Source organism: Brachionichthys hirsutus, unplaced genomic scaffold (genome assembly GCF_040956055.1).
Source record: "Brachionichthys hirsutus isolate HB-005 unplaced genomic scaffold, CSIRO-AGI_Bhir_v1 contig_818, whole genome shotgun sequence".
Taxonomy (NCBI): domain Eukaryota; kingdom Metazoa; phylum Chordata; class Actinopteri; order Lophiiformes; family Brachionichthyidae; genus Brachionichthys; species Brachionichthys hirsutus.
The window spans coordinates 5,735-26,548 of NW_027180573.1; the positions used below are offsets into that span (position 1 = coordinate 5,735).

Sequence of the window (20,814 nt, forward strand, 5' to 3'; positions counted from 1 at the left end):
GATTTTTATTTTTAATATTTACATGTTAATATTCTGCCAAACGAGCGAGTACACGTAATAGAAATTAGCTAAAAAAAAAAAAATCCGTTTCTCAAATTTATTCCGAAAAATAAATACGCAGGCGCACAAAATATATATCACAGTGCATTTATCACGCAAAAAAATATTTTTACACGCGAATCAGCGGGCTAAAACGCAATGTTTTTACTCTGGTGGAAATACACCCCTTGCAGGACCTTCGGCAATCCATTCAAGCCAGCAAGTTTGGAGAGCGTGTTGAGTTTAATCAATTCATAACGTCGAGATGGAGCCGAACTCACAGAAGGTAACGTCCCTCATCTACCGGCGGATTCTTTTATGTCGCTTTGCGCATCAGAAGCCCGCCGGTTCCGAACCCGCACAACTTTGATGCGTTGCGTTTTAGCGGGGCCACATCTGTGTCATACTCTGAACATCTAAAAATACTTACATGCTACGAAATTGTGTTGAGAGAATACCGAAATGTGATATTAGCCCAACCGCGCGTAATTACGCACGGAGGTTTGCCACTTTTGTGTCCACTTTGCTACGATTTGTTTACCTTTTATGAGTTGATACATCAGTCATTAATTTATTCTCTGTTTGTTTGTTCCCTTCTCCGCAGTGGGTGGGCTCGTCTTGCGGCTTACACGGACCGTATATATTCTATAAAGCCTTTAAATGTTACCGGGACGGCAAACCGAGGATTCTGTCTCTCGGAGACTTTTTCTTCGTCAGATGTAAACCGGAGGATCCTATTTGCATAGCGGAGCTTCAGCTTCTCTGGGAGGAAAGGACGAGCAGGCAACTTTTATCAAGCTCCAAACTTTATTTTCTACCCAAGGATACTCCCCAGGGACGGACCGTCGCGCACGGAGAGGTAGAAACACGAATCCTCTGATGAATATTTGGCTGCATGATGAGTGTTTGCGCGTATTTGTGTTCCGTATCCCTTGTTGCAGAAGGATTCACTTCCAGTTGTGTTTGTTCTCGATTGTGGTTGTTAAATGCTGAATGCGCACTTGTCCAGCTGCGCGCAATAAGGCAGCCGCTGCGCTCTATGGGGTTAATTGTGTTATTTAACCTGGGGGAAATCCGCAACAATCCTGCGCTCAGGTTCTGTCATTTCATTTCTGGTTAAAAAAGAAGAAGAAAAAGCGCGTCAAAGACTGACACACGCACGGAAATTGCGAAACGGCAGTGAATGCATAGGTCAACCTCGCCTCGCTGTGACATGTTCTGTAGCCGCCTGATGTTGAAAGCAGCAGAGAACAGTCATTACGCGTTCCAAAGCGTTCCAAAGCGCAGCCGGCGCGTTTCTAAGCGTCCTTTCTCCATGTGCGCGTTTCCGTTCTCAACAAATGCGACGTTGTCAGCGTCAGAAAGCCAATCGTTCTGATTGACTGTTGGCCATATGTGGCGCTTGAGATCCGGTTACATCGTTGCTCTGATATTGAGCCCCCCCCCCCGCACTTTAATGACTAATCTGCGCTTTCTGCTGGATGGATTTGTCCTCTAAATACTGTTATTGTTTATTGGGAAGGACAGAGCTCGATGGTTTACGCGCATTCTTTCCTCTTGAGTAATCCGATCGCGTTTCCCTTTCATGAGAAACACTCTATTTACGGCGCGTCGCTGAGACCAGCCATCATCTTTTGTCTGCAGGATCGTTTCATGAACGGTTATCATCTTTATTTTTTTTTTTTTACACGTTGCAGTTATTCAGTAATTACTTTGAGTGCGCGCATCGCTGACTCCGAGGCTACACTTACGCAACGACGTAACGGCTCCGCCCCCTTTTTCACAAAGATTTATTTGCATCGCCAAGTTGGGGGGGGGGGTGTGACTAAAAAAATATTGAACTGAGCCATCCAAAAAAAACCTTTTTAAAGGCATTTGGTTCTTACAGCGGAATAGAATGATGCAGTTTGACACCAAAAAGCATTTTCCTGCATGAATGATCAAAGGCTTTGCTTTGCAAGAAGCAGAGATGAGATGCAGCTGATTTGAAGTTGCAGTCTGATGGTATAATCAACCGGACTATAAAAGAATAATCCTCTTGATATGTAATGCAGATTCCTCCGGGCTGAATCCCGACTCCCAGCGAATCAGACTCCTTACTGTATATTCCAGAGTGGAAATTGTCGCGACAACTTCAAGTCAGTTTATAACCTTCACTGAGCCCATTCAGATTCTTGCTGACTTTGCCCCATAACACTAATCTGCCCAGCGAGGAGTGTTTACAGATGCATCCTGTAACACCCCCCCCCCCCCCAAAAAATAAAAAATAAAAAATAAAAACAAGGAGGGTAAACTAGTCTACTGAAATGCTGTAATGTTTTTAAAAGTCATCGGCTGTCACTCTTCTTCTGCGTGCCAAAAAAACATTTGTTTTTCAAATGTAAACACGACCTCATTTTTTTTGGGCCAGGTGGGAAAATAGAGTTTGTAAAACTCACGTTAGTCAACTTTTTCAGTCACTTTTGGTAGCATATGAAGTCAGATTAACGACCCTGGCGCTACACTGAACCGTAAAAGTGTTAAAGACTGGCTGGAAATCAAGAGTTCAAATTAGCGCAGTGACTCACGCTGATATGAACTTGATAACACAAAGCTCACAGGAAGTGTGCCATTTCCACAAGGTCTCTGGGCCAAATAAACTCGAGGCCTTTGCCGATTATTCTACCGGCTCTATTTGCGTTAAATGCTCTGAAGATGTTCTCTCGACACAAAGCAGACGGGGCGAGCGACATTTGACATGTACACAGTCATGCTGCTCCCTCTCTCGGTGAGATCACACCTCATAGCTCAATAGATAACTATTATCTTAAGCCTGAAGCCAATATTCTGCAAATGCCAAGACATCAGAAGAGCCATATATTGAGCTGGCTCACTGGAATTGGATTACTGATTCACTTGTGTTCTCAGCACTGAGTTATGATGTAATTTCCTGGTTGTTCTCAGGTATTTGTTGCTCTCAGCCTCTCCTGCACTGTGTTTTGCTGGGCTGTGCAGTGACAAGAGGAACCAACCCATGACCTACTCTGCTTGTTTTTCTTCTGTCACAGGGCTGGAGGTCAATTCCCCTTTTTTTTTATTATTTGCAGCCGGCATTAAATCCAGTCAGCTGTGACTGGAAATAGAGACAATAATACAACGAATAATCCCACTTCTGCGGCTTGTGTTTGCTCACAAGTCGATAAGCAGGTCCCGATGATATTGTTGAATCTGTTATTAATTAATAGGCCCGTGTTTTGATGAGGCTCTATTTTTCATTGTATCTCAGCATAACAAGCTGTGTTTACCCCCACCGGTTGAGCTCTGCTTGCTCTTTAAACAGGCTTTTGTGTCGAGTTGCTCACCCATTATGACAAACCCGCTATTGGGGCCTCTGCTCTATTTGTCTGCTGCTAACTGCCCCCCCCCCCCCCCCCCCCGACTAAACAGTCACATGTGTTTTAAAAATCATTGTGACACATTATTTCTCCTCCAAACTGCCTGCCTCCCTGGCTGGTGCCGGCTGGAATGCTTTCTGTTTTTGGACTCGCTCATTTCAGGAGAGAGAGAGAGCGAGAGCTGTTGGGAGAGTGTGTTGAGATAACAGCTTCCCCCCCCCCACACACACACAACACCCACTTATTTGATACTCTGCTTTGGGTGCTTAATTGCACATGCTTATCTTATTTCATACATCCCACTTTTGTGCAAATAGAGCAAGGAGCTCTTAAAGGGAAATTGCAACCGCAGATCATAATTTTGGATCATGTTATATTAACCTGCTATTATCATCACCTCTGATTTCATCTGACCTCTCTTCTTCTCTAGTCCATCTCTGTAGCTGACAAAGCTTTGGTATCCCCCCCCCCCCCCCAAACACACACACACACACACACACACACTGACTGCAGCAGTCGGCCGGTATTGATTGCTGTGGAAAACACTTTGGCATGCATCCAGAGCCATTTCTTCAGTGCATGGCAGTGCTCCATGCATGTGTTTCAGTGCCTGGAAAGCCAGCTTGTAGGGAAATTAGATTGTATTCATTTGCTGCTTTTTGATTTTTCCTAAGGGAAAAATCCTGAATGTGTAATTCAGGCATCTGGGATGCTAGTTGAATTAAGTGTAAGTGGCTTAGATATGCGAGCAGCATTTAGATGGATAAGGTCGTTCTGCTGAGTGACTCGGCCGTAAATGTGATATGGCAGATTTTTACTGCTTTCCTTTCAGAATATCTTTACTGCTGCCTTGTCTTGGTCAGTCTGTTCATTAAAGCAAGTCTCCCCCCCATTCACACAACAATTGTGGCGGTGGGGTTAGTGTGCATGTGTGCCGCCTTCTGCTGCAGAACAAGTCATTAACGCTGCACACTGCCCTCCAGTGAATTCCTCACCATTGCTGAAATAGCATGTAAATTATTACCAGCTTTTTAGGACAGTGTAATTTAAAACCATTAAAATGAAAAACCCAGACTTCAAAGGCTATTAAAAAAAAGAAGGAAAAAAACACTGCTAACATTTCCCCTTAATTTAGAGGATGTCATACGGATCCTTTTTTCTCAACTGTTTTCTGACTTTGCTGTAGTGATGTTCTGTGTCTGTTTGCCAACACAGAAGAGTCTTTTTCAGCTCTTGAGCTCACCCCCCCCTCTTCGTCATTAACTAACCACTTGAGCAGGCAAACATTTGCCTTGATGCATGACTCCAGTGCCCCCAACTATAGTGGATCGTTATTATAACCTTTGAGGAGAACGAAGCCGCAGATGAAAATCTCTGTCGAATACTCCAACCAATAATTTTCTCCCTTAACAGCAGTTTTAGATGAAACATGTGCAGCTATAATACATTTAGGCTTTTTTTTTTGTCTGCATTTGCTAAAATACAAGAGTACAAAAAAAAAAGCAATGCTCCAAGGGAGCTGACGCAGCATTTTTCTTTTTTTCCTGGTGTCACATTGCATGATGAATGCCTCACCCATTTTTAGAGAGGCTTTGAAATCTCTTGTTATCTTGCTATTTTTCTCATTCTATCAGCAAAAGAATGCAAAGTTCATATATCAGCTCCAGCCTCCAGAGCGGTCTTGTAATGTAATCAGTGAATCAACGGTGAATGCGGCACTCAACAGATATTGCTGCAAGATTTAACATCTGTGCATGAGACGGCAGAACATTATGTACACCTTTTGAAATGTTGTACCTTGAACTCTTCCCAGTCTGGAAGCATTCTCAGAAAACATATTCTAATTCCACTGTCCCTGGCGTACTCCCAAGAACTCCTTTTTTTAAATTCCCAGATAAGTTTGTTTTGGTACAGTAAAGCCAAGGTCAGTGGTAGGGAGGGGAGAGAGATAATCAACTCATATTGTGTTTCATACCCTCGCCCTCTGCTTATTCCTCTCTTCTTTCTCCTGCTCTCTTTTCTCTCCGTCTCCATATTGTGCATGTCACCATGTCCATTACTCAATTACTAATCTCCTTTGGCCTTAGGAATTCCAGTGCTGACCTCTCTGAGGCAGCAGGCTGAAACCTTCCCAGCAAGACAGGAGCACTGTGTGTGTGTGTGTGTGTGTGTGTGTGTGTGTGTGTGTGTGTGTGTGTGTGTGTGTGTGTGTGTGTATTTGTGCATCCACAGTATAGAAAGACACCCACCAACTGGGAGCGCGCACCCCCTGACTCCCCAGCTGAAAGTCCTGTCCGAGCGATGAGACGCTCCGCTGCAGAATGCTGACAGTCAGGAATGTCTCCCTTAATGTCCGCGCGCCGTGCCGTGGCTTTCTTGCAGGGGATTGTTCATGGCGATATGGAATATTTCAGGTTGCATTGTGTCTAATTGGATCACCAAACATGAATTTGGGAATGTCCCTTATGTACTGTTTCCCCCAACTCCGTATACGAATCCAATGATGTGGATATTTGACGAGTTCAATTTCTATGAGATTGTCGAAGTCACGGATTGCTGGAAGAGAGTTATCTCGAGTTCCGCAGCAGAAGGCAGTTCTCCCCCCCCCCCCCCCCCCCCGCCCCCCGCCCCCTTTCAGTCCATTATGTGCAGTCATAGCAATAAATTCGCACAGTAATGTTTTTGGAGATATCATGCTGCTGCAGTAATAACATGAATTATTTCTGGAGGAACGGAGACGGAATGTTGCTGTTCAGCTTTTAATGCCGTACCTTCCATTTTAACGCAACCGTAAAACGAGCAGTTGGAGAGTACGCGTGTGTATTGATGTACATGAAGTAAAATTATGGCAGTACTTGAAGACATTTAGTGGTGGATTCGGAGTGTATAAATGCTCTTAATGCCCCCCGTGTCGGAAGTGTCACTGAAATCCGTCCGTTTGCCGCGTTGCTGATGTGGCGCGTCACCTCTAGGCTCCGGGCTCAGTCCTCTCTGACCCATATTACCAAGCGGCCTGCTGGCTGTGGCTGCCGCGATGCTGAACTATCAGCTGCCTAACGTGGAATGACAGGATATTGTGGATGGAGGACTGCGTTTGTAGAAGAGCACTGCAAATCCAGTCGGTGAGGCAAAGCGGCCCTGCAGAGCTGACGGATGCCGCTGGAATGAGTATTTGTGGCGGCGCACGGAAAACAATTAAGGGATTAATTGATTTGACAGACAATGAATGGGCAGTTTTAATGACAGACGAATAATTTAAGTCATTCATTTGAAGGGATTCTAGGGCTTTGCTACACACATTGCTACTATCATTTGTTCTGGTGAGTATTTATAGACGAGTTGCTTTGAAGGCGTGAAACAAACTAATCTCTTTGGGTTGATTTGCAAACATTGCACAAAGCCCTGTTTTTTCTTTCTTCTCAGATTGATTATTAAATTCCTTAAAAAAAAAAAAAAATCCCTTTAGTAGCAAACCAGGCCAGCACAATATTTATGTGATCGTACCTCAATAACTGTCTATTTCTGACAATACATTATTCTGCTAAACATCTCTCAAATAAATATCACGGCCAATCACACGCCAGAACTCTCCGTGGTGACACAACGACTTGAGCTGGAGTAAAGATGGCTCTTAAAGTCGAACCAACAACAGAAGCTAATGCATGTAGCACGATGCGGCCCCGTATACGCACTGATTATATATTCCGCACTGCGTTGGCAGCTGCTGAATTGCCCTCACCTGTTGTGTTCTGCCCTCAAGCTGAAACAAGTCCCCAAACAGGCTCTGTTGACTCTCACACAAGGCGCCATGTCATTCAGCTGATTGATAGAGAGCGAATGAATGTGTGTTTTAAGGTTTGACTTTGTTGTGTGTGTGTGTGTGTGTGTGTGTTGTGGTCTTCTATTGACTTGCTTTGAGTGTTGCAGTTTGACTCATGCATCAGCAGGAGGGCATTCAGGGCTTTACTTTTGATTTGAACTGGCTCTGAAATATTCCAAGGTCTTTGTAGATCGTATCAAAGTGCAGCAGCTAATTCTGTCGAGATGTAGTACAGGACGTTGTTTGGCCGCGGGCTGAATGCTATTTACTGTTGTTCTCTGCATTATTCAGATGTCCTGATTTTCTCAAGGCAAGAAACCGTTTTTCATTGCATGGAAAGCCTGTTACAACCACCCGCCGCCACTTTGACAGCTGAAGACAGCTCATTATAAGAAGAGCGAAAAGCCATGTTTGATGTTTCTACTTAGTGAGGGAGGCACAGCTATATCAAGCCATCCCTCGCAGGCTTTTCCTTTATAAGGAAATACTGTCTCCAACTGGTTGGGATTTGATATGCCTGTAGTTGCAGATGATGGGAGAACTGAAAATGGGTAATTGTATAGACAGAGCCCTCGCAGAGAATCTGGAATGCTTAAGAGTAGCATATATGGTAAAGTAAGAGGATTGCTTTGAAGCAGTCCATTAGAAGTGACGTTAACACGTTAAACTGCACAAATAAAGGTTTTTTACTGGGATTTGGATTTAATTAGATCGCATGGGCGTATTTGTTATTGCCCCCCACCCTCTCTGCATTCATGCATCGAAGGCATCGACATTCCGCTGTGGACTAAATCATATTTTAATGGCATTACCAGACACATTCTGTTTGGCTTGCTATAACTAAGGCAAGCCTGAGACAAACTCACATAGCCTGTATTTCTGCCCTCCAGATTCCGTCATTTCTGCATCTTCTGCTGTGTTGGTGACGAGCACTCCTGCCATTAGTGGCTTCAAATACAAAGACGCTGGAGTGTCTCTCTCTCTCTCTCTTTGCTCTGAATTGGACTCATTCTAGTGTGAGAGCTATTTTAAGGTTCTCGATCAGCTAAAGGAAATAAAAGGCTGAAGCACATTCAGTGCCGGAGAGGAAAACACTTATTTAGTAAGCCAACAGGCACGCATAGAAAAACACCTGGAAAGCCACCGCGGCTTAAAAAGCCGCCGCAGCTTCAGCCGTACGAGCCGCTGCTTGACATTTACAATTATAATTTCCTGACTGTGTCACACGAGTCTCTGTCAGGGAGGCCACTTCTCTTTTGCTCATGGCACACTCAGTGCAACATGACATCACAACCACTGAGTGAGAAGCACTGCAGTCTCAACGTCCCCCCCCCCCCCGGTCCACATTGGCTTTGATTTAACTGCTGGCATAAATTCAATCTCACAATCGTCTACATCATCCATATTCATTGGGTTGTAATTTACCCACAGCCGAAATGTTACTCGACACAACGAACAATTTAGTTGATTAATCCGGACATTGTGTTATTTCCTCTACGGCATCATTTATCAGTGGTGGAATGTAAGCAAATACAGCACTCGGGTACCTGAAAACATAATTTACACTGATATTTTAGCTATAATTGAAAAGACAAACACCAAATGTGCTTTTCATGTGCATCATCTCAACCAAGCTATTTCAAACAAGGCCTTGAAATTGTGGTGCAAGTCAATGACCCATGACCTACACGTATATGTGACTCCGGTTATGTACCTGTGGTTGTAATTGGAATTCTGCCCTGCTTCCTTTCAGCATGAGGTAATTGCAGTGTCTGAGAAGGTGATTGTGCGACTGGAGGACCTGGTGAAGTGGACTGTACCAGACTTCTCAGGATGGGCTCATTGCCTGAAGGCCGAGCCCCTCAAACAGTCTGTGGTCCGGGAGCTGGGGACCAACGGGAGGCGAGAGGCCCTCCACCGCTACAGAGAGAGCACCCTGACCAGTGGACTCAACTTCAAGGATGTCCAGAGGGAGAGGACGCAGCTAGGTGAGCACGAGCCCAAAGCGTCAACATGTCTCTCCTATAAGCATGGACACTTTCTGCAGTGTCTCTGATGTGTCCTGGGCTGCTGTTCTTAACGTTTGTGTATGTGTGTCCTGTGGCCATCATAAATCCGCTCATGTTAATTATCCTTTGGCTGGCTCCGAGAAGCGCTGTCTCGAATGGAAGTTGGAATCCCTCCAATACAATGAACTGAGAATCACATAAACAGGGGAAGGTCAGGAGTGTCGCTGGCGTATTTGTGAACGCATTACCTTCCTAGGACAGCTCTGTTTCAGTGTGATGACATCTAACTACTGAATACATTTGTTTAATTGAGCCACATCTGCGGCCACCAAACCCGTCTGACACATATCTCATCCTTGGGTTCAGATCGTAATTGGCTGAGCATCTCGGGCGCTTTGAGGATCATTGCAATGTGTATTTGAACGGCAGTGGGGCATATTCGTCATGAGCAAGATGCCTTTAAGTGTCAGTGATTGATCCTTGCAGCAGATTCATGCAGCATACAGCTGAACCAGTCGCAGCGTAAAGCCGGACGGCTCTGCGGCTGACTCGTCCCATACTAACAGGAGATGCCTGATAATCAGCGGGAACATAATGCTCCCATTGGAGCAGTTTCCCACTTGTCTCACTCTCACGTGGCTGTGATGTAATGCTTAAGGCTGATTAGATAATGGTTTACTGTAGTTTAGCCATCACAATTACTGCATCTTTTATCTTCGTGCATGTATGATTTAAGCCTCAAGTCTTTAGCTCTGTTATCCACTGTATATTGTTTTGAGGGAGCTCATTATGCCTGAAGTCAATGTGGAAATGAGACTGCTGTGGGTCATGAGACATTTTCTCTAGAAAATAGTGGTTTATTGATGACTGGTGTTCTGTTGTCTGCTCGCAATCTTCCAGGAACGCCGCAATGCCCTTGATTCCTCGACTTTGCTTGAATCTCATATGCAGAAAGGACAAGAGAATCAATAGTGGATGCTTTGTTTTTATTCTAGTAATCAATATGGTTTGATCCTACGGTGTGTGTGTGTGTGTGTGTGTGTTTGTGTGTGTGCTTTCACTATCAGACATTTTTTTAATAATAATAATAATTAGTTCCATGACTTTCTATGAATGTGTCCTATTGTCTAGGTTTTATAGATTCGTCTTTTGTCAGCGTGATAAATACAGAATGATGCTATTGTGGCTGAGGGGCTGTGTGTGTGCGTGAGTGTGTGGGAGTGTTTGTATGTTGCTAATGAGCAGTGCGGCGGCTAATGACTCCATCAGGCTGTTTTTAATGCACTTGTCACTCCGATGGGACACTCCACTGGAGAAACTGCCCACTCAGCAGGACGGGCTTTAGACTCTGGCAGTGGCAGCACACACATACAAAGATGAACACATGCACATATGCTACACGACAGCCTGTGGTGTGCGCGCACTTATCCATTTGTTTGTTCGTTCACTACATCTTTGGCATACTCCAGCTGTTGACAGTCGCATCTCTAGTATAGGGGCAGGGAGTTTGGGAAAGGCAAATGCAAATGCTTTTTACTCTGAGCACTGGTTTGCATAGAAATATGAAACATGCCATTGGAATGCTGCTCACCACCAGAATGAAATATTCATACCACAGCAGTAGCTGCAGATCCGATATAAATACACTTAAAGCATTGTGTAGCTGAATATTTGTAATTCTGTGTAATATTGGCTCATTGACCAAAGTGCCTTTTTTTCTTTTTTACGACATAGCTCCACTCTATTTCTTTTACAATATTATTTCCAAACAGGACAGCCTGAGGTGGCTGTATTGCCGTATTACTTCTTGAATGATGTATTTGCTGATTGTTATTCTCGAGCTGATCTGTAACTATGTCAGAGGAATTGGATTGCTCACCATAACAGGATACTGCAGCAATACCACAAGCTGCACAAAAAAACCCATTGTGAGCTTAAGAGCAATAAAGTCTGCCATTGTTATTGAAGGAAACAGTTCTTTTTTTCCAAGTGCGTATCCTAACTTTTCCTGGCACCCTGCCATTATGATTTAAGTGAACTGTTATGGATTTCTGCCTCACAGGCAGCGTATGAAAAATACTACCAGACAAATGTGTCTGTAATACTGGAACGACAGTTGCATTATATATTGGAACATTATGGTTTGGTGAAAAAAATGTTATTCTCTTCTCAGAAATACTTGAAGAATAAAACCAAAGATGCCTGCGCAAAGGAAAGTAATCATCAGTGACCTTTGCTGCTGTCCTGCATCGTTGGCAGCAGTTACTCTTTAAAACATGAAGCAGAGAGATGACTGGCATCATGATTCAAGTCAGGCTTTTAGTTCTTTAGAAAGGGAAGGTAGAACAGGACCTTGAAAACACTGTGCCTTGATGTAAACAAGTAAAAGGAGCTGATTTTATTTTGACCGCTACAGAAGGAACAATACAGTTCCTATACGTAATTAAATATATATATTTTTTAAACTATCAAACATTTAGCTCATTATTTAACTGGCTATCCTCTGCTTTATAAATGTATAAATGTATATTCTTTCAGCTTCTTCCCCCGGGCTGTGAAAGCAGTCGTTCCCTTGTAGCTGTTGCTATTTTGCGCCATTGCTTGTGATTCACACTCTTTGTGTATATATATATTGTTTCTTTAAGAGAGAGAATTTAGTTTTTGATTTGATTATGTTATGATGTGTGCCTTAAGCCGTGGGCCTTCTCACGATTTTATTATGTTCGTATAATGATAATAAAGTATCTTGAATCTAAACTTACTATACTTTTCCCCAAAGATATTGTTATTATATAATGTTATAAAAATAAAAGCAAACTACATAATTTGAACATTAATAAAACAAGTAGCATTAGCCGGTTCTTTCACTGCATTTGATGCAAAAGTTGATTCGGTTAGCTTAGCTCAGCATTTTGACTGAAACAAAAAGGAAAAACATCGAACTCAGTTCTGATCAGAATAAACAAAGTGTGACAACCATCAACTCTAAAGTTGACAGTTTACCATGCTACTTCCTGTTTTTTTAATCCACAGCGGTATGCTAATTCTGTGGGCCTGTTTCCAATTAAGGCACTCCATTTACTGATCCAGCTGTGGGAAAAATAAAAGTTTAATTACTCATTCCTCTCCCAAGGGCCCACATTTCCACAAAATTTGATTGAAGTCTGTTCCAAACTTTTATTTTAAACTTATCCTGCTTACAACCACTCAGGCAAATAAATAATTACATCAAACAAACAAACGACACCAATCAAACCAGATCCTCCGACTTTGGTTGTCAGAGGTTAAAATTAATCCTCTTTGCATTATGCATTATTTCCAGGGATCAGTCTCAGTGGAGCCCGCATAGCATAATACATGCAATCACATTAAACGTACAGTATTCCAAGCCAAGGTGACAGTAATGTACGTGTTTACACGTTTTACTTTACAGGTCTTAAATAATCTGTAATGCAATTCACTTAATCAGGTAGGCTAATGCAGACTGTCCACTCAGTTTATCTTGTATTGAAGTGAACATTAGAGCTTCTTTTACAGTTCAATCCACCAGGGGTTGCTTGCCAGGGAAGTTTACATTCTGCCCCTCTATCTTTCCCCAGAGAACTGGCCTGATTCCTTTTTTTTTTCCCTTCTTCCATTGCTGCCTGATGAAATTGGTTTCTGGTCGTATACTAGGAAGCTGAGCGCTGGAGAGCTGTGTGTGTGGAGATACAGTTTGTTGGCTTGTGCTGCAAGAAACGGAGAGCTTTTAAAGGAATAAAAAAACATGCTACAAAATATGTATCTTGTGCACAAAAATGCCCAGTAGATTTACTCTCGTTTTCCTTCAATTCATGTCTTCAGTGTAGAAGCCAAGACGCAGAATGTGAGATGAGATGTTGTGGAAGATTATACAAGATCATAGCCCTGGACTCCTGAACATGAGTTGTTCCTGAGTGCCTCTTAGTTGATTCATCATTTATAAGGGTTATTGCAAAAGCCCCCCACTTTTAACTTGTTGTTATTTTTTACTTTATTTCATTTTGCTTTAATAGGTGAATTAAATATGTGCAATGGATCACAATAAATTTCAATTATTAAAAATGTTAGTTTTCAGCCATCTCTTTGCTACTGATAGCCGATATTAATGAGTTTCCAGGATGTTCCCATCCAGTGTCTGATAGATCTGAATCAAAATGAGCTATGTTGTGAGTTGTTTTCTAATGACATAACTGACTTTCCAATGAGCCATAATGACCGACCTTCATTACTGAGCGTATCGTGTATTTTAAAGGTAAGCACTGTACACTGCAGGGAGGGGCTTTTATCCAGAGATGTATATTTATTTCCATAAACATGCATCAGGAGCAGTTTGAAGTGCGACATCCCATTCAAGGACGTTTGATCGAGCGGACAGTCAGAGCCAGGGATCAAACCACCAACCCTGCAAAATAAAACAACCATGTCTACCAAGAGAGCTGCAGTGTGGCTTTGGATTACTTTTTTCGGCTGTGAGACGCTCATCTTTTTCCTTTGTGCTCTTTATTGTTGGGTAATTGTGTGCATTAAGAGGAAAGAATGAAGTCTAGATGCAAAATATAAATCTTTCGGAGAGTATACTTTTGAGTTATTCTTTTATTATCATTATTATTATTACACACTAATATATCATTGCAATTGATTTCAGCTTAAGGTGCATTGATTGTTCTGAAAGGCACAGGAGGGAGATCAAGGCACCGGGGCTATATCAATGCATTTAATTTTTCCTTACAGCCTCAACCGCTTGAGAAAAGGACTGCTGTATTTCCCTCTGATCTATGCACTGGGCTTAACACACACACACACACTTGGGCTGATATCTCAACAATATTTCTTTGGGAACATTTCAATTTGATGCGGAGGGTTGATTCTGTCCTTTTTTTCGCCGTCTGTTCAGAGCGTCTCAGACTGTTTATTTGGGTTGAAAGGGCGATAAGGAAACAGACAGATGCTGTCTTCTCATGGTTGATTTGTCTCGGTGACAATACAGAACAATATTTGGGACTTTGACTCACCAGCACAGATGAAAATGTTTAATGTTTCGACTGCAGTGGGGCGCGGAGTGAGCGCTTTCTTGGAAAAGATAAAGAGAACAAGCCTTTGGCGTGAGGAGAGTAATGGCATGTTGTGACTGGGACGGAGAGAGAATGTCTCTGTGAGACAGACCACTCGTCCTCCATTCACATTATGAGGCAGATTGTGTCATTTTCACTTGTCTGCTTTCTGCCCCGTGAACATTTTGGCTTCTGCTTTTGCAGATCTAATTCTACCAACCATCCAAAATCTCCAATGAAGTAATTTAATGGAGTGTTTGTATTGATTGTATTCCTCTTTCATCCCCCCTTTTTTCTAGTATGTATTTTTTTCTCCCTGGTGTGGGACGGGACGGGTTTATGGCAGTATCTTCTTCATTATGCTCAGACCTGTAGGAGAGAGAATCACAAGCTGTTTTTCCCCCTCACTGATGTGCTCATATCATTAATTCACTTCTGACTGGCCGGAAGCCAAAGAATTCTAAATCTGTAAGCAGTAAATTGCGTGCTGGCGTGGAAAAATCTATTAGATGTTTGAGCATGCCTCGAATATGAATGGGATGAAGAGATAGAGAGACACACTGTGAGTGGGAAGAGAGAGAGACCACACAACATCGGCGCTGTGTCCTCGCACAGTAATCACATTTAGCTTCTTTGTATAGCTATTTTTCCATTAATGATTGGTGTTATTTTATTTCTGGAATGTTTATTCCATCTTGCGCGAGGGTTGGGGGGGGGGGGGGGGGGTCATGTGGAGCGTTAAACAATGAGAGGGGTCTCAGAGGAGAGGAATGGCTCTGTCTCTCCATTACAACAGCTATGTCTCTCTTCTCTCCATTAGTCAGGCCTGGAAATAGCAGATGCTACTGATGTGACCTCTGCCAGGCATCTTAAATAGAAAGAGGGAGTTCGGTTCTCTCCCCGATAGACGCGTTATTTTTCAGAATTTGTCATGAGAAGAACTAAAAATCACAAGGTTCTGGATGTTTCATGTGAGATTACAGCCCGATGGAGTAACATTGATTTCTTTTTAGAGAAACCATCTGCCGGTTACAGTTACACTCTGACTCACACTTTCCTAACACGCAGCCTTTTTCTATATCTGTCTCTGTCAAGCTCTTTTCAAGTATTACAGCACCCTAAATATTTCAGCGCAGAGAAGCCTTGATGCACGTCTCCCTCACGCCGACTTCCCAGTGACATTGTGCCTTCAGACATATAGATACAGACGATTCTGTGTCGCCCAGTAGGTATTCTAGAAACAACAGATTTTCACATTAATAGAGCTGCATATTTTATCAGCACGCCCGTCCATCTGCTTTAGGATTGCGTGCAAGACTGTCTTTTTCTGGACACCCTGATGCGCAAATCAAACGGACTTGAAGTACAAAGCAAAATTAGGAGAAGCGAACAGAGCGAGCGAAGAGCGTTCTTTGAGCTTCTGCTCCAGTTGACAGTTTTAGTTACTGGATTTGCAAAATGAAAAAAAAAACAGAATAAGACAGATTCCTTAAATAATACGTATTTTAAATATTACCGGTAAGCAAAATCCTGACAAGTAAATAAATAGTAAAATTAGCTACAACCACTTCAAGCAGCTAGAACAGAGAAATACTATATGCACATGAATGCATCTGTTAATTCAATAGGATCATTTACAGTTTGAATACTGAGTAGCCCGAGTTCTTGATGTGCTTTTTATTCACTTCTGAACCAGAGCCTGCCTCTTAGAGCTTGTGATTTGATGAGGCTGATCTGTGCATTGATAGCACTGAGCCCTGCAGTGTGTGAGCGGACACATGATCCCTCACTTGAAATACCTGTTTAAGTCGACCTTAAAATGAAAAATGTCTCCAGTAAGACTTCAGCTGGGGTAAAAATAACTGTCACCATCCTCTAAATGTGTGTCATAATCTGTCACTCAATAGTGATGCACACGAATTACTATAGTTCCAATGGAGACATATATTGTGTGTGGGTTCGGCTGCACACACACACATCTATACATAGATAAATAGAAACAGAGGTAATGCTTTTTGCCCACTTTAAACGGTAATTGCAGTGGGGGGTTTGATAGATCCCAGACCTCAGTGGGAGCATTGTGTGTGTGTGTGTGTGTGTGTGTGTGCATGCATGTGCTGCATACTTGCGAGGATACATAACTGGACTTAATGCCTTTATTATAAGCCAAAGAAACACAAATGACATAATCTGTATTTGTAAAACATCCCGTGCAGATGGTGTAATATATTTTGGTTTCTTTGATATATTAACTGCCAGAGGAGTTGGAAAGAGCGCCTTGGCTGCAAACAATAGATCACTGATGCCTCTCTTTCCTCGTTCTCAACCTGTCAGTCCATTTCCTTGTTATGTACTGGCCTTAGGAGCACTTGGCAAAATTAGAGGTGTTCAGCCGGTCTGGTTTTTTCCCTCGATTGTCTCCTCGGCTATAACTCAGGAAAGCCTTTCGTTTTATTCCTTACGCCAGATATTGAAAATTAACGATGTAAGAGTCGCAGAATCTCTTTGTTTCCGACGCAGTTTGTGCTACTTTATGTCACTGAATGTGCTAAATGAAGCGGTGGAACGAAGGGAGGGTTTCACACAGAAGCTGGATAAATATGCGTTCACTTAGTCTGATAATTCCGTGTTTGGCTTTCATCAGGAGAAAATTGATTCCAGGAGCGTTTTTGATCATTCGTCACATCTTTATCTACGCACATGTTTCCAGTCCTCGCTGTGGCTTCTTCTTCGACGACGACGTACACCAAATAACGTCTGTGATTCATAATGTGTTTTTTATACTGTGCTTAAAGTTACACAACAGCCTGTGGATGTAAAGAATGAAATCTCCGCCGGTTTTCATATTGGACTTGTCACAAAGACAAATAGAAACGATTTCCTTGGCATGAGTAAGCAGTGAGCATAAACTTGTTGGGGCGAGTAGATAATTTCCATTGAAGTTCTTATCTTCCCTGTGCAACGCAGCTACAGACACTCTGCAGCGCGTGCTGCGTTACAGTGATTAGAGCTCCATCGACGAAGTGGGTTTTGCCGTCACAGGCCATGCTCTGTAATCAGGACTGAATTTAAAGCCACATTCGTAGCAGCTTTTCGAAGATTACCTGCTTGTTTAGCCCGATACTGTGTCTTTCACGTGAATAACAAAGCAATCCTGTGGAAACCGTTTGTGTGGGACCGAGCGGGGGAACTTCAAATAGAGATCATTAGGGCTTGTGGAGAGAAAACAATTGTTAGTGGTTGTTGTTTTCTCTCTTTTTTTTTTGCCGTGCCTTTTGAATGTGTGATCACAACTAATTGCACACCAAAATATACAAGAGAAAATCCTACAGTTTTGCTTTTCTGGGATTTGTTGGTGCATCTTCAAAAAGCTTGACACCAATGACGGCACATAAACAAGAAATCTGAACAGATGGCGCTGGTTTTTAATGACATATTACTATCTACAAAGTCTCCCTCAAAGCCACAGACTAAAACGTTTCCCCTCAGGGAGCGTACCGCTCTAGTTGTTGCAATGCACCGCAAATGTCAGTCTTTTCTTTGCCACATTGTGGAGTCCTCTAGATAAATAAAAGCGCTGTAAATTGAATATTGTGCTGGATGTAATTATTGAAAAAGGGTTCCACTTGGCTTAGCAACACAGGCTGTTTATTTAAAGCCATCCTCCTCCATACAGATCCGATGATAGAGAGACACAAACGGAGGGAGAGAGAGAGAGAGAGAGATTCTTATATAATGACAGGGATTCACAATGGAGCCATGGTGAATGGCAACACCCACAAACATCTCTGACAAATACCCTTCTTTCTTCTTTCTCATTACAGTCTTACCATCGGGAAACATGCCCGTCCCAAATATCCTCCAGCGGTATTCCGTTTTTTCTTTTGTGTTGTTGTTCTGAAAAACATATTCAATCATGCTTCCCTTAACACTCACAGAAATAAATCAGAGTTGATAATGAAGGGCCCTTCTTTGAGGAAATGCATGTGCCAACTTTGATCGAGAATGGCATGTAATTCTTTCCCTGACCCAATTCCCAATCTACTGATAAGAGCCCCCCCCCCCCCCCCCCCTCCCTCTCTCCTTCTGCTTCCTTTGCTGTAACCTTCCTGCAGAACTTAACTCAAATGGGAATGTGCTGCCCCATTATAGATGTATTCCAACCCAAACATGTCATCCGTTTCATTCTGCAGGAGAGTAGGTGAAGTTGGGAATGCTGTCTATTATAGCTCAGAAAACTCTCTACGCAACATTCTTTTACGCCGCCGGTGACAGCCGCTGAGATCACCCATCACAGCTGCTCCACTGAGTTTGTGTTGGACAGAGTTCTGTGACAAATGAGGGTGTCCATCATGGATGGGATATCATCACCTGGCTGTAAAAAGCGTTAAGGCTCGTCTGAGGAGAGGAGAGGTGTTTGACTGCTTTGTGCAGCTGTATTTCTGCAGCCCAAGATACCTGATTAAATTGGTCCCTGTGGTATTTGCACATTTCGACTTCTTGCAGGGCAGCTTGTTTTACTCTGAATTGACTGCACCGTAAGTGGATTGACCCCTCAAAACCCAGCAGTAGTCTTTCATTAGTCAGGATGCAGACAGCGAACGGTGTTCAGGGCTGATCCGTCACTACACAAAAGGAGATCTGCCTGGAGAAGACGTGTCTTTCTCCTCTTAAGTAACCGCGCGGCCTCTAACCTCGTAGTTATCACGGTTTAACTTCCCTTTCCTTTTCACTGAGGGGGCCGAAGTGACGTCACCGTTTCAAACTCAAAAGGTGGGCTTGTTGGAGCGTTGGCATTTTTGTTATGAGGTTCTCATTGTTTTTGATAATCAAAAGAACCAATTTAAGTTTTGACAAGGAGCCCCTCTGAATAATTCCTTCATGTATTACAAGACCTATTAAATGCAAACTTTTCAATCTGGCAATCAATAAGGCAGGCAGCTTTCCCTGGCCTTGTGCCAGACACATTAGGGCTCTGAGCGATGGTTGCTCGGGAGCTGAGCCTGCTCAGGGGAAAGAATGTTTAATGTAATAGAATCACATAAATCAACCGGAGGAAAGTGCTTGTGTTGTTTCTTCTCTTCTTTTCTCTTCTCTCCCTCTCTGTCGAGAGAAAAACATTTAATATGCGTGTTTTTTTTTTAACCCCCCCCCCCCCCTCAACCTCTAAAACATCTGGGATGGAATGCTGGAGCAGAGGGTAGTTGAACTTCCCAGCGTGTTTATGTGTGTGCACACTGTTCGTACAACCAGCGAGCGTGTGTGTACATGCGTGTGCGTACATGCGTGTGCTTACATGCGTGTGCTTACATGCATAGCCAAGTGTTTTCAATCCTGGTGCACACTAGAATAAATTGAGGTGACTTACTATTTAAATGTCTTTTTTCTTTCGCAGGCCGCTGCCCTGCCCTGCTGAAATGAATGAGGCACTTTAATGCTTTACTATAATTAAGAACAGGAGCCAGCATGCATGGAGGGCTTTCTCTCTCTCTCTCCCTCCTCCTTTCCTCCCTGTCTATGTATTACTCTCTCTGTGTGTTACTCAACTCTATGTGCAGCTTCGGTTGAACATCCCCTCTGGGTGTTAGTGGCCTTTTGTGGGAATATTATTATCTAAGGCGAATTATCGCACAGACATGGCTTGTAAAGGCAAAAAGCCTGACACCTCTTTAAAGTCACAACGCACACTTTGTATGCGATAAAATCTTCTGAATCAAGTACAGCAGATGTTAACAGATTGATTGAATTCATGGGGGAACATGTGATTTACCCCCCCCCACACACACACTAACTTCTTAAACCAGTCCTGCTGCTTAAACCGCTTCCCCTCTTTTCTTTCGTGATTTATTCCCAGTGTATAAATAAACAGCACCCGTCTCGAGGCAGCCAGAGCCGATTGCGTTGAAGATAAATATGGCTTGATGCCATTAACTGATGCTCCTAGCAGTGTAGTGATGGCGGCAAAATCTGTCAACGGAAACATTTCACTTGATCTATTTTCACTGTATGAAGTTAATATCTCAAATGCGATGCATCCAGCAGAAAGGGAGCAATACTGGTATTGATTCAGAGTACTGTGAGTATTACACCACGCTCATCGCTAACAGGGTTTGTTTGTCCTTTGGCGCTCGTGATGTAGCATGATATTTGCTCTCGCTGAAGATGATGGTGAAGTGAAAGCAAACATTACAGTAACGCTATGATTAAATCAATCAGTCCAACAGCGAGGCTTTTAAGCAGGACTGTTCAAATATTAAAGCATTAAGAGCACAGCAGCTTGAAAAGAACAGACGTGCAATCATGTTTTTAGCCTCTGATCGCACAGGTATTGGTATAATTGCAAATGTTGTGTGATCGTAAATAAAACGCGACATGTTTTTCTACTTTGTTTAACAGTTGTGCAACAGAAAGATAATGAATCTGTCATCTCATTAACATCGTTGACCTTTCGAACACTTTGTCAAGTCATTGCCAGTAAACGCAGCTTGTTTGTATTCTGG

At 42.9% G+C, this 20,814-nt stretch overlaps 1 protein-coding gene across 1 annotated transcript in view; it reads left to right on the top strand.

The window, feature by feature from the left end:
- The first annotated feature begins 304 nt into the window (after positions 1–304).
- The window catches only part of LOC137916012 (AT-rich interactive domain-containing protein 5B-like), a 62,819-nt gene continuing 42,309 nt past the window's right edge, over positions 305–20,814 (top strand). The window contains exons 1-3 of the mRNA XM_068759136.1: positions 305–325; positions 644–898; positions 8,987–9,221. Of these exons, the coding sequence (XP_068615237.1) occupies positions 305–325; positions 644–898; positions 8,987–9,221 (511 nt within the window). The remainder of the gene's footprint in view (positions 326–643; positions 899–8,986; positions 9,222–20,814) is intronic.